This window comes from Phyllobates terribilis, unplaced genomic scaffold, assembly GCF_046119375.1.
Source record: "Phyllobates terribilis strain yellow unplaced genomic scaffold, ASM4611937v1 Scaffold_2__4_contigs__length_985480577, whole genome shotgun sequence".
NCBI lineage: Eukaryota > Metazoa > Chordata > Amphibia > Anura > Dendrobatidae > Phyllobates > Phyllobates terribilis.
The window spans coordinates 896,979,299-896,993,881 of record NW_027362762.1 but is presented as its reverse complement, the minus strand read 5'-3'; the positions used below and the strand labels follow the sequence as shown (position 1 = coordinate 896,993,881).

At 44.0% G+C, this 14,583-nt stretch overlaps 1 protein-coding gene across 1 annotated transcript in view; it reads right to left on the bottom strand.

The window, feature by feature from the left end:
• Window positions 1-276: 276 nt before the first annotated feature.
• Window positions 277-14,583, bottom strand: part of GBE1 (1,4-alpha-glucan branching enzyme 1) — a 212,320-nt gene continuing 198,013 nt past the window's right edge. The window contains exons 16-17 of the mRNA XM_073668212.1: window positions 4,661-4,780; window positions 277-3,514 (exon numbers count right to left, since the gene is read on the bottom strand). Of these exons, the coding sequence (XP_073524313.1) occupies window positions 3,461-3,514; window positions 4,661-4,780 (174 nt within the window). The 3' untranslated portion in view covers window positions 277-3,460. The remainder of the gene's footprint in view (window positions 3,515-4,660; window positions 4,781-14,583) is intronic.

Below are 14,583 nucleotides of genomic sequence, written 5' to 3'. Positions count from 1 at the left end.
AGAAAGGCAATTCCGGTATCTAAACAGGAAAGGGTTCTTTACAGTCAGACAGTGGAATGTCCTACCACAAGAGGTAGTGATGGCAGACACTATAAGAGTTTTCAAAAAAGGGCAAGATGATTTCCTTGATACACATAACATTGTGGGTTACAGTACAATTAGTGGAAAAATGTACAATTGGTGAAGGAAGCTATGTAATTCTAAACAGCAAAATTGCGGCCACACTTGAATAAAAAAAACATGAAAAATGACAATGGTACTTTATCCACCTTAATCTTTGTGCAACATTTCAATTTATTGAGGAATCTCTTATATCCGTTAAATATATTAAAAGTTGATCACAAAAGACACAAGCATTGATATTTAACTTTTTTTGGCGAAAATTTTTAATAACCAGATCTTTTATTCTATTGTATAAATATTACATTGTATTGTACACACCCATAGACACAGAACAGGAAGTTACTAATTGTTCCATTGATAGAAAATCATTCATGACCATACAGAAATAAAGGACCAAAAATGACACCAAAAACTATTAAATAGTACATAGTGTCCAGTGAAAGACAAAACTACATTAGTATGTGGAAAAAAAAAAAGATACGTTTCTGCCGAGATAGAAAGTAAAGAAAATATAGAACTTTGTTAATCCTAGAACCTGAACTCTACAGACTGTACCCGGTGAAGGTTTTCAGAATATTATGTAGCCATAATGTGTATCCAGTGCATCAGTTACTCACAAATGGAAGGAGCTATTTGGTGTGATGACGTGCCATCCATAATAACCTCATGTCAGATCAGAATTGTGAATGTGTCACAAAATAAAGTGTTCTGCTGCTCACCCAGGTGAGGGTTTGTGGGTCAATTAGTGATGAGTGCTCGTTACTCGAGTTTGCCGAACGTGCTTGGGTATGCACCTAGTATCGCGGGTGCTTGAGTGAAGTGTGTGTCCCCGCAGATGCATGTTTCGTGGCTGTTAGACAGCTACAAAACATGGAGGGATTGCCTGACAAACATGGGCAATATCCCTATGATTTGTGGCCGTCTACAGCCGCGAAACATGCAGCCGGGGGGACGTGAACATTTCAGTCGCGCACCCGCGATACTCTGTGCATACCCGAGCACCCTCCGCAAACTCGAGTAATGAGCACTTGCGCTCAACACTAGTGTCAACATCTCATTTAGGGTTGGCTGATGGCTCCCTTATCAAAAATATGGGCTAGGGAAACCACCATATAGGACTCATTTTTATTCATCACTATAATGGATGGCTAGAGCCAAGTTGGGAGTTTTAATGCAGTAGGTCTATAGATAACCTCCAATGAAACATTCATACTGCTTTTGAAATTGGAAAACACATGGTACACAAAACTGGTAAGATATTCTGGACCACGGTCAATAAAGGCAGCATTTTGAATTCCAGTATTTTTTTTGTGGTACCTTATTGGAAAAATTAGTGTATACTTAGTGTATAAAAGTATATTTTTATTGCATCAAAGTAATATCAAAAGCAAACCAAACAAACCAAAAAGTTACAAGCTCCCTCGGGAATTAGCAAAAAAAAAAAAAAAAGTCTTTCTTCCAAAACGGCACCATTCATGAGGTTTTGTGTAGCATTGTAGCTCTGCTTGAATGAAGCTGGGCTGCGATACCACACACAGACGTAACCAGTACATCAGGGTGGCACTGTTTTTGGCAGAAAGCAGCTATGTTTTTCCAATCTTGGACAACCCCTTTAATGAGTTATGCACACAATGGAAATTTCTAAAAACTGGTGAAAAGGAAAAATGTGAGAAATTGCTTATAGAAACCAATTATATTTCAGATGTAGTTTATCAGAAAAAAATAACCAAGCTAACAGACTGATTGCTAAAGACAATTGACTTTCTCTACTTTGTTTTCATTAGAAAAGGTAAAATCTTGACTGTGTCCTACGGCAATACGGAATATACGGACAGGCAGAAAAATGGGTGCCACTTCTACAAAGTTGAAAAGTCAGCTTTATACAACGTGCCATGTGCTTCAGTGTAGCACGTCTACCATAAAAATAAATGATTTTTTCTCCCAATAAATTATTTTTCGCTTATAATGCAATTAAATAGAAATGTAACTGATATAAACAGATACAGCGGGACATATTTATCAAGCTAAATGGGCTAGAATTTTGACTTAATTTGCTCCCAAAATGGACTTCTACGATTTGCACCATATTATGTGTTTAAGGCCACGGCTCCACTATCAGTATTTGTTCAGTATTCGTTCAGTATTTTTTCTCAGAAGCGGGAGCCAAAACCAGGAGTGGGTGATAAATGCAGAATTGGTGACTTGTTCCTATTATACTTTTCTCTGATTGTTCCTCATCTGGATTTGTCCCCCACTCCTGAGAAAAAATACTGACCAAATACTGAGAGTGGGGATGTGGCCTTAGATCCTTTTCCAACAAGGCGGTGTGGCCTTGCAAGGAAGAGTGGTTTGCCTGAGAAGGGCATGGGCCTGAAGTGCAACACTTTGGTTCAAAAAAATGCACCAACATTTCGGTGCAAAGTAAGCCAATTAGAAGGTTGTGAAAATTTAAAGACGTTGTCTACTATTTGGACAACTCCTTGTCATCCTTCACGCTTGGCCTCGATAAAATAAAAAAGCTTATACTCACCTACCGTGCAGTTCCCGCGGTGTCGGTCCTCTCCGTCCCGGGGCTCCCGCGCTGTTGTTGTGATACACGAGCCCGGCGCCCAATCAGCGCTGGAGTCACTGTCCCCGCCTTCGTACGAATTGAACATTTAAAGGACGTCAGATCAGCTGCAGCCCAGACTTGCTCTTCATGTTCAATTTGACAAAAGGAGGGGACAGTGATGCCCGCACTGATTGGGCGCCTGGCTCATGTGTCTCAACAACCACACGAGAGTGGGACCGCGAGTGCCGACACCGGAGGAACAGCACCGGCAAGGGAGGCAAGTATAAGCTTTTTTATTTTATTTGGGCCAAACATTTAGATCTAGAAGGGGTTATCCCAATAGTGGACAGCCCCTTTAAGACTGGAAAATCTTAAAATGTGCCCTATTTATCAAACAGAATGAACCACTGTGATTAAATCTGCCACACTTTAACACTGTCTAGTCCACGTTTGCAGTAAATATTGATAAATATGCCCCAGTGTATTTACCCTGGATGATATATTGCTATAAAGAAACACGCGTCTCTACCTTCTAAAGAAAAGTCACACTGTACAGCTAACACGTTTCACAGTAACATGAATTAAAAATGGCACACAATGTGTGCCAAGCCGTCTGGCTCTACCTACGTGTACACAAGGTGAGAAAATGCCGTGTTCAAGTTATTAACCCATTAGAATACTGCAGATAACCTTGAGCACATTCTACATCACTACACATGGTGCGAATCCTTCTATTTCAAGACAACCCGAGCTCGCAGCGAAGAGATAAAGATGAATCTTCAGTCCTTAGTAGTTGTCAACATTACGAAGAACAAGCGCCACTCTGCATGGAATGTAAATCTGAAATATAGGACAATAATTCAGGAGAGAGATTAAAATAATAAAAAAAAGAGAACGAATCAAATGTGTTGGCAGAAAAAACAGCCTTTACAAATACTAGGAAGTCAGCTTTATGTAGCTACCACGGCATAACAAGCAGCGTTCGGCCCAGAGAATGAGGAGTGAAGTGGTAAATGTTAACCACTAGAGTGCAGCAAGTCATCTGCAACCAGTAAAATCTCTGAAAGCGCGATTTCCTCAATAACCCTTGAAGGTGCAGTACGTTCACAGATACTAGAATTCTTTAGCTGCTGAACAGTTTCAGAGCAACCTCGTGAGTGGAGTACAGTAACTTGGTGTCTGAAAAGTCTTTTCAGTTATGGAAATAAAGAAAAAACACAATTTGTTCAAATAAAATGGACAATTTTTCTAAAACTATGTCACAGATATAGTGAAAAAAAAAAAGATTTTCCAACATTTAGGGCTCAAGCTCACTTTTTTTCTGGCAATACATGCCATTTTTCTGTCAGCACAGAATGACTGTTCAAGCCAAGCATAGGTGCCCAGTGCACCCTCGGTGTGGCCAAACAATTAGGTGCACCTTCCCCCCAAGTTGTTTTCTCCACCCTTCCAAAGTTCCATAAAGGCAGAGCGGTCAAAGAGGAGGGGTGGAGACAGAAAGCAATCAGGTCGGAAGGTGCACTTAAATGACTGACCAGCCAAGGGTGCACAGAGCATGTGAACTTTGTCAGCACAGAATGAATGATTGTTTGAACAGAGTCCTTTCAAGAGATAGCTCCGATTCTAAGGCCAAGGCCACACTATCAGTAATTGGTCAGAGAAAAAGTTTAATAGAAACAAGTCACCATTTCTGCATTTATCACCCACTCCTGGTTTTTGCTGCCACTCCTGAGAAAAAAAATACTGACCAAATACTGATAGTGGGACCATGGCCTAACTCAGATTCTGGCTGATTTCTGCTAGAACAAGGTACTGGCGACATAATACAGCTGGCACAACTCTTGCCGTTAGTAAAACACAGTATTCCCTCACCCCGGGCTGCTGGCCCTGGTGTACACATGTCAATCTAAATTACAGCCGTATCTATTTATGTGAAGTTTAAAAAAAATTGCTTAAAATTAAAGCTTTTACTCTAGTCATACTTACCAAAATTGAATACTGTCGGTTATTATAAGGAAGGTTTTCGGTGAAGAATTCTGTCCTGTGATTAATTCTTTGATGTCCTCCATACTCTCCAGAATCAGTGTCCAGTGCGATCATATACTTGGAATGAAGGCATTAAGGAAAAGGTTTGTTCAAATAATAATAATAAAAAAAAAACCAGACACTGTTCGTGTCAACAACTCGAAAACGTTCCAAAAACTATAAAGAAACAAACATGACAAGTGTTTAACATGCCAGTCATGATGCACTGTGCGTTGGTGTATGATGCGCCAAATTCATTAAAAGGTGTGTGCATCTTAATGAATTTGGTGCAATTTTTCACTGCCGTAGCGCCATCCCAGCAAACGTACTCTAGTCAGCCTGGGGAAAACTTCAATCATAATTTCCAGCACTTTTGTGGTGTACATAACGATGAATTTGTTAGTCGCGCTTGACCACCTGCTGGAAAAGCTCCGTACACTTTACACACAGTGGGTGCGTGGCTGGGTGTTGTGTAAAAATGACAAAAGTCACAAAACTGTTGCGCATTTTAACCAGCTTTATGTCAGAATTCTGAAAAAAAATGTTTGGCCCCAAAAGGTGTGATTTATTAATTGAGAATTTCCTCTTACAGTCACTAAGAAATGGCACTTTACAAGGAAATTAAAGAGATTTTTTATTTTTTTATTTTACCGGTTCCCGACCGCCCACAGTAGATAAACGTCGGTGCTTGCTGGGCTCTGCGCAGCGCCGAAGTTTAAAAAAGGTGGGTGGTCTCGCAGCGCTCAGGACCCCCAGGGTCCTGCAAGCGCTGCGATTCCGATGCAGAGCGTTAGCTCTGACAGGGAACATCATCGGGACCTGATTGGATCAGGTCCCAGTGATGTTAACCCTTTGCTATGTTCTATATGCCGCGATCTATAGTGATCGCGGCATATAGAAGATCGAAGGAGGAGAGGGGGTCGTCTTACTTACCTCTCCGACGACCCCTGATACCTTCCAGGACCTGGGGTTGCTATGGCAGCTGGAGGTCACATGACCGCCTCCGGATCTGCCATATATGGTGTCCTGCCTGGCTCAGCCTGCAGCTGAAGCCAGGCAGGAGACTATGACTGTGAAACAGTCAGCGAAGATCTCATGTAATGTAATACATGTCTATTACATTACATGAGATCAGTGATCAGAAAAATAAAAAATAATGTCCCATACAGGGACTAAGTCAAAATGTAAAAAAAAGTAAAAAAAAAGTTTTTAAACTGTAAAAAAAAAAAAAAAAAAAAAATCACAAAATAAATAAAAATAAATAAATAAAATATTAAACCAATAAATCCGTATATTTTTACAAAACCAAAAAAAGTACACTTATTTGGTATCGCCGCGTCCGAAACAACCCGAGCTATAAAACTGTCACACTAATAAACTCCTTCTGTGCACACCGTAATAAAAATAAATAAAAAACGGAGCAAAAAACTATGCTTTTTCATCATATCGCCAAACAAAAAGTGGAAAAAAAGCGATCAAAAAACAAAATAGAAATAAAAATGGTACCGCTGAAAACGTCATCTTGTTCCGCAAAAAAAAAGCCGCCATACAGCTCCATCAGCCGAAAAATAAAAAAGTTACAGCGCTCAGAATAAAGCAATGCAAAAAGATCCTAGTTACTTACCGGTAACGGGATTTTACAGAGCCCATGACAGCACCACCTGAGAGAGGGTATCCGCCCACCAAGGACAGGAATCTACTGAATAAAAAGACGGTACCTCTCCTCCGTATCAGTTTTTGTTTCAGAGCATGAGAGGGCCTCCGAAGACAGGTTAATACATAACCACCACCTCAACATATGTACTAAACACCTTAAAAAAAGTGCACACCACAGTGATAAAGGGGAGGGAATTAATAGGGTGCTGTCATGGGCTCTGTAAAATCCCGTTACCGGTAAGTAACTAGGATCTTTTCCCCTTCTCCCATGACAGCACCACCTGAGAGATTTATAGAGATCAAATACCAGAGGGAGGGATCACCGCTTGCAACACCCTTCTACCAAAGGACAGATCAGTAGAAGAGGAAAGGTCAAGACGGTAATGTTTGTAAAATGTAGCAGGGGATGACCAAGTTGCCGCCTTACATATAATGTCGATGGGCACATCCACCTTCTCAGCCCAGGAAGCAGCTACCATTCTGGTGGAATGGGCCTTCAGGTTCTCAGGAACCGGCAGATTGCTAGAAGAGTAGGCTAAGGTAATAGTATCCCTGACCCATCTAGCTATGGTCCCCCTTGTAACCTTAAGTCCTTTCCTAGCCCCCTGAAAGGATATAAATAAAGCGTCACTCTTTCTCCAGGCTTTTGTCACTTCCAAATACTGGACTAACACCCTCTTAACATCTAAGGTGTGAAGCTTATGTTCCTCAGAATCTCTAGGATTAGGATAGAAGGAAGGGAGAGTGATTACTTGCGTCCTATGGAACTTGGAGGCTACCTTTGGAAGATAGGCCGGGTCTGGTCTTAAGATTACTCTATCCATACATACTTGAGTGAATGGATGGTTAACGGATAGTGCGTGTAAGTCACTGACTCTACGAGCTGATGTCAGGGCCACCAATAGCGCAGTCTTTAAAGTTAAGATTTTTTCTGAAACCTTCTCTAAGGGCTCGAAGGGAGGTTTGGTTAATGCTTCCAGAACTAAATTAAGGTCCCAAGGAGGCATTCTTGGAACAGGAATAGGTCTGGATCTATGACAGGCTTTAATAAATCTAATGATCCATCTATTTGCTGACAAGTCATAATTATACAGTGCCCCCAGAGCCGATACCTGTACCTTAAGAGTACTGGTGGCTAGTCCCATGTTTAACCCCTTCTGGAGGAATTCTAGTATGGCCTCAATAGGAATCCTCCCTTTGGCAGACTGACCCGAGGTAGACAAGAACTTAGCCCAGGTTCTACCATAGATTCTAGTTGTTATCGGCTTTCTACTTGCTAGAAGGGTAGTAACAAGATCCGGAGAAAACCCCCTTTGCGTCAATAGCGACCTCTCAAAATCCAAGCCGTCAAATGCAGGCCCGCTCTTTGGGGATGACAGACTGGGCCCTGCCTGAGGAGATCCGGGATGTCCGGAAGAACCCATGGATCTGCTTGGGACATTCTCTTCATCCAAGTGAACCATGGTCTCTTGGGCCAGAACGGGGCGATCAATATAACCCTCGCCCGTTCCTCTCGGATCTTCCTCAGGATAGTAGGGATCAGTACTAAAGGGGGAAAGGCATAAGCTAGAGTGAAATCCCACTGAATCTGCAGCGCGTCCACCGCAAACTTTTGGATTCAGGGAGCAAAAGGTTTCGGTCTTCCGATTGTGTCTGTTTGCAAACAGATCTATCTGGGGCTGTCCCCACCGATCCACAATCTGCTGAAAAACGGCTGGATTCAACTCCCACTCTCCTTGTTTCAAGATGTGACGACTCAAGAAATCGGCCTTTATGTTCTCTTCCCCTTTTATATGCAGTGCCGAGCGCGTAACCAGCCGACTCTCGGCAAACCTGAAGATCTGATCCGCTATTAACATCAGAGGGAGAGACCTGGTACCCCCCTGATGATTGATGTAGGCGACTGTTGATCTGTTGTCTGACATTATCCTGACGTGAGGACCCTGAAGAACAGAACTGAATTCTTTTAGTGCGTTTCTGGCTGCCAACAGCTCTTTCATGTTGGAAGAGAGACTTGTCTCGCTGTCCGACCAGAGGCCTTGTACAGAACGATCCCTTAGGTGAGCTCCCCAACCTTCCGCACTTGCGTCTGTTGTAATTGTATCCGACACCTGGAAGGTCCAAGGAACCCCCAAAGATAGGTTGACCGGAGATGTCCACCAGTCCAGGGAGTTGATCACAACATCTGGAAGAGATATTTTCCCATTCAGGCGACCTTTGAGCCGCCTGTCCGCTGCCAGAATCTCCTGTTGAAGACATCTGGAATGGTGCTGGGCCCACTGAACCGCCGGGATGCAAGACGTCATTGTACCCAACAGAGACATTGCACTCCTCAGGGTCATGGTCGGATTGCTGACAACCTGAGATGTTAGGGATCTGATCTTCAGTTTCTTTTCCTCTGGCAGAAGACAGGTTTGGTTTTCTGAGTCCAGAATGAGACCCAGGAAAGACTGAACCCTCTTTGGTTCCAGCCTTGACTTCTCCAGATTTAACAGCCAACCTAGGCGTCTTAGACTGGCCATGACGTCCGCCAGGGCTAGAGCACAGAGTTGACTTGATCTGCCCACTACTAAGAAGTCGTCCAGATAAGGGATGACCAAAATATCTCTTTCCCTCAAGTGCGCTGTGACCTCCAGAATGATTTTTGTGAAGACTCTCGGCGCCATGGAAATGCCAAAGGGAAGAGCTGCGAACTGAAAATGCCTTACGTGCCTGCCGAATTGCACAGCTACTCTAAGAAACTGTTGATGATCTGGCAAAATCGGGACGTGGTAGTAGGCGTCCTTCAGATCGAGGACGCACATAAAACAGTCCGGAAATAACATCTTTATGGCCGATTTTATTGTTTCCATCTTGAAAGGCCTGTAGATTAAATGGTCGTTCAGTCTCTTTAAGTTCGCAATGGTCCTGAAGGAGCCGTCCGGCTACTTTATTAGGAAGAGAGTCGAATAGAATCCTCTTCCTTGCTCGGGTGCAGGTGTTTCCACCAGAACTCCTTTCATGAGCAGAGAGAGAACTTCCTGCTGTAAGGCTATCTGTTCCGCTAAACCTCTGGGGGCTGATATTTTGACAGTGTTCTTGGGCCTGCTTTTGAACTCTAATGTGAGCCCCCTCCTGATTATCCCTAAGATCCAAGAATTGGATGAAATTTCCTTCCAGGCAGGCAGGAAGTGGGACAATCTTCCTCCCACCTGGGGGGAACTGTCACTTAGGGGCTTTCTTATTCTCGGAGGAGGGACCCCCAAACATGAAGCCTCTGCTATACGGCTTTCGGTCTTTCCAGCTACCTTGGTCTCTGGGAGCTTTACTGCGGCTGTATTTTCTCTTCCGAAAGGAACTGTTAAATCGGGAACCAGACACCGTGGGAAATCCATGTTTTTTGTCTGCGGCTTTATCTAGGATGTCATCTAGACCTTTGCCGAACAAGAAGTCCCCCTCACAAGGGATTGAGCACAGTTTAGACTTTGACTGCACATCTCCTGGCCAGCTCTTGAGCCATAGCGCCCTACGGGCTGCATTAGAGAGGTTTGCAGACCGGGCAGCCAGCCTAACTGAATCTGCCGATGCATCTGCCAGGAATGCAGCCGCTCCCTGCACAAGAGGAAGGTCTGATTTTCTCCTTGGACACATTCCCCCTGATCTGGTCTTCCAATTGTTGAAGCCAGATCATCATAGATCTAGCAGTGCAGGTCGCTGCTACTGCCGGTTTAAGGGCCCCTGCTGACGATTCCCAGGTTTGCTTAAGGAAGGACTCCGCTTTTTTATCCAGCGGGTCTTTTAAGGCTCCTAAATCCTCAAAGGGCAGAGTGGATTTTTTTGAAGATTTTGAAATGGCCACGTCAATCTTATGGGTTTTGTCCCATTTAGCCGCATCCTCATCCTCAAAGGGGTACCTCCGCTTGGAGGATGACGGCAGCTGACCCTTCCTCTCCGGTTTCTTCCATTCCCTTTCTATCAGAGATTTAATCCTGTCATTGACCGGGAATGAGCGTCTCCTCCTTTGGTCTAAGCCCCCGAACATAACATCCTGGACTGTTCTGGGCACTTTGGTATCGGTAATACCCATAGTCCCTCTGACGGCTTTAACTAGTCTCTCAGAATTATCAACCGAAAAACAAGGTCTGCCCCCCCCCCCATCATCATCCGAAGACTCCGATGACGATGAGGAGTGATTAGAGGAGGAAGGCAGTTCTCTCGTAAAACGGGACTCCACTGATTCCTCTGATTCTGAAGAAACTAGTTTTCGCTTCTTCTTTTTGAGTGAGGTTAAGCCTCTTAAAGACTCTCTGACCTCTGTCTGGATTAGATCCTTTAATTCTAAAGAAAACCTGGGGGACTCCTCTGCAATGGTTTTCTGAATACAGTCCGAGCATAGGTATTTGGCATAGGAGGTGGGAAGACCGATTTTGCATAAAGCACACTCCCTGTTTTTACTTTTAGCACTACACTTCTTCGCCTCCTGCCCCAAGAAATAAAAGGAGAAGAAGGAGGAAAAGAGAGAGAGAGAAGAGCACATTATTCAAGGTGAGACTTTCACGAAGATCACTCACCACACTGCCGTTCAGACTAGGGTACCGGAGGCGGTGGTTGCCGTTCACATGAGGGCTCCCATCTGGCGGAGGTGGACTGACAAAGTCTTTTCTGACCAGTCTTGCCGGAACTCGTACGCCCCTCACTGCTGTGACTTTGTCGATGGGAAGATTCCCGTTCCATTTGTTTGAGCTGCTTGCGCTGCTTTGATGGCTGTGGCTGCTGCTGTACTTCCTGTGGCGGTGACAGCTGCTGCCCAGGTGACTGCGGTTCCTCATCCATCATGGCGGGGATGCAGACACCGCCATCCTGATTGCTCCCCATCCTTAAAAGCAGTAGGGCTCCACCTCCTTTAGGCTCCTCCCCTTCCGACAGCGTGCTCATCTCAAATCTCTTTTTTTTTTTTAAATTTTAGCCAGCTGGCGCGCTACCCGCGGATCCACCTGCCTCTGCGCGTGCGCAGCCCAGCGGCACCCGGCGCGCTTGCAGCGGGATGACAGCTTCCTACCCGCGCATGCGCAGACCCGGTTTCCGGCGCACTCAGTGATAGGGCGCGTCAGCACCCCGCGCGTGCGCAGCCCGGACTTCCGGCGCGCTCCGTCACAGGGTGCGACGCGACCCCCACGTGCGCAGCCCGGAAGACCTGTCGGCCGGCGCGCTCAGTTCATCTTTGCGAGGCGCAGACCCGGCCGCAGGCCCCGGCGCACGCGGGGAGGAATCCAAAATAAAAACACAGCACCTCCTCCCCACACGCAGACCCGGGCAGCAGCCAGACTGGCTGGGAACAGGGACCATCTGCTGCTTCCACGGCCTCCAGGCCGCACCGTCCATAATCCAGGTACGTGAGGTACCACCTGGTGAGGCTCCCATCAGGGACAGGAACCAAAAACTGATGCGGAGGAGAGATACCGCCTTTTTATTCAGTAGGTTCCTGTCCTTGGTGGGCCCTCTCTCAGGTGGTGCTGTCATGGGAGAAGGGGAAAAAATATTTTTTTCTATAAAATTGTTTTATTGTGTAAAAGCGCCAAAACATAAAAAAAAAATACAGTAAGTGTAGTATCGCTGTAAACGTACTGACGCGAAGAATAACGCTGCCTGATCACTTTTACCACACGCAGAATGGCATAAAAAAAAACCCTCAAAAAACAATTCCTGAATTGTTTGTTTTTGTTAATTTTACCTCCCAAAAAATGGAATAGAAAGCGATCAAAAAATGTCACGTACCCAAAAATGGTACCAATAAAAATGTCAACTCGTCCCGCAAAAAACAAGCTGTCACATGACTCTGTCGGCAGAAATATGGAAAAATTATAGCTCTCAAAATATGGTGATGCAAAAACTAGATTTTGCAAAAAAAAGAGTCTTTTAGTGTGTGACAGCTGTCAGTCATAAAAACCCGATATAAATCTGGTATCTCTGTAATCGCACCGAACCGAAGAATAAAGTAATCTAATCAGTTATATCACACTAGGAATGGCGTAAAAAATAAATAAAACCAATTCTTCACCTGCTACTGATTTGTTTATTATGTCTCCCAAAGATCGCAGTAAGGCTCTGCCCACATTTATCCTGCACTCTGCGCTGAGCGCTTACACCAGAGTTTCCGTGTAAATCTCTGAAATACGTGATTCAGCCAGAACCCATGACGTTAGATTCCCAGTAATGAGGCAGAAATAGGCCACTGTGGATGCCGTCTAGCCTGGGATCCCACGGTGTCATTTTTTTTTTTGGCGTGCATAAAAGTGTGGTTGGCCACAGTTTTGTGCACTTCTGAAAAAAAGGACACCGCTAAACAGAGGCCAGACGGAGTCCAGAGTAACTCTGCTGCCTCATTACAGTGAATGGATCCCGCTGGGTTTTCATCTGAATTACATCACTTGGAAATTTAGATGGAAACCCCGATGTAAGTGCTCAGCCTAGAGCGCCGGATAAATGTTACGTAAAATGTTCCCAATAAAAGCTTCAACTCAGTCCTCAAAAAAAGCTAGTCCCCACTCAGGTCCATTATCTGTTAAAAATATAAGGGACTTCCAAGTTACTGGTAACAGAAAGGCTCTGGAAAAGCAAAATGGCCCTTGCCCCCCCCAAAAGAAATTCAGAAAATTTTGTGCTCCCAAATCCAAATGCCTATTCTACAATAATTTGTTCTCCAATTGTCAAATAGCACTCCGTCCCCCCCAGATCTCGCCGTATGGCTGAGCGGTACGATACAGCCACATATGGGGTATTGCCACTTTTAGAAGAAATTGTGTGACACATTTCGGCACCATTTTTACCCATTGCCCTGTGTGAAAATGTAAAATCTGAGGGCAAAACATTTTTTTGTGGTAAAAATATAATTATGCTTTTTTCACTGCCCAATGGTATAAATTTAAAAATTAAAAAATACTCACTACTTCCCTAGATGAATTCCTTGAGAGGTGTGGTTTACAAAATGGGGTCACTTGTGGGGGTTTCTGCTGTTTCGGCATGTCAGCGACTCTTCAAATGTGACATGGTGTCTGCAGCCTATCCCAGCCAACATAGCGCTCCTTTCTCTTCCGAACCCTGCCGTACACCAAAGCAGTGGTTTTCCCCCACATATGGGGTATCGGAGTACTCAGGAGAAATTGTACAACAAATTTCATGGTGCAATTTATCCTGTTACCCTTATGATAATACAAAATTAGGGAATGAAAATCATTTTTTGTGGGAAAAATTTGAAAATTTTATTTTTACGGCTCAATATTATAAACTTCTGTGAAGCAGCTGGGGGTGCAAGGTGCTCACCACACATCTAGATAAGTTCCCTAAGGGGTCTAGTTTCCAAAATAGTGTCACTTGTGGGGGGTTTCCACTGTTTAGGCACATTAGGGGCTCCCCAAATGCGACATGGCGTCTGCTAATTATTCAAACAAATTTTACATTCAAAAAGTCAAATGGTGCTCCTTCCCTTTCAAACCCTGCCATGCGCCCAAACAGTAATTTGCCTCCACATATGGGGTATTGGCATGTTCAGGAGAAATTGCACAACAAATTTCATGGTGCAATTTATCCTATTACTCTTATGATAATGCAAAATTAAGGGATAAAAAACGGTTTTGTGGGAAAAATGTGAAAATTTTATATTTACAGCTCAATATTATAAACTTCTGTGAAGCACCTTGGGGTTCAAGGTGCTCACCACACATCTAGATAAGTTCCCTAAGGGGTCTAGTTTCCAAAATGGTGTCACTTGTGGGGGGTTTCCACAGTTTAGGCACATCAGGGGCTCCCCAAATGCAACATGGTGTCCGCTAATTATTCAAACAAATTTTACATTCAAAAAGTCTAATGGCGCTCCTTCCCTTTCAAACCCTGCAGTGCGCCCAAACAGTGGTTTTCCCTCACATATGGGGTATCAGCACGCTCAAGAGAAATTGCACAAAAAAATTTGGGGTCCATTTTTTCCTGTTACCCCTGTGAAAATAAAAAAAATTGGGTCTAAAGTAACATTTTTGTGAAAAAAGTTAAATGTTCATTTTTTTCTTCCACATTCCAAAAATTCCTGTGAAGCACCTGAAGGGTTAATAAAGTTCTTGAATGTGGTTTTGAGCACCTTGAGGGGTGCAGTTTTTAGAATGGTGTCACTTTTGGGTATTTTCTGTCATAAAGACCCCTCAAAGTGACTTCAAATATGATGTGGTCCCTAAAAAAATGTTTTGGTAAATTTTGTTGGA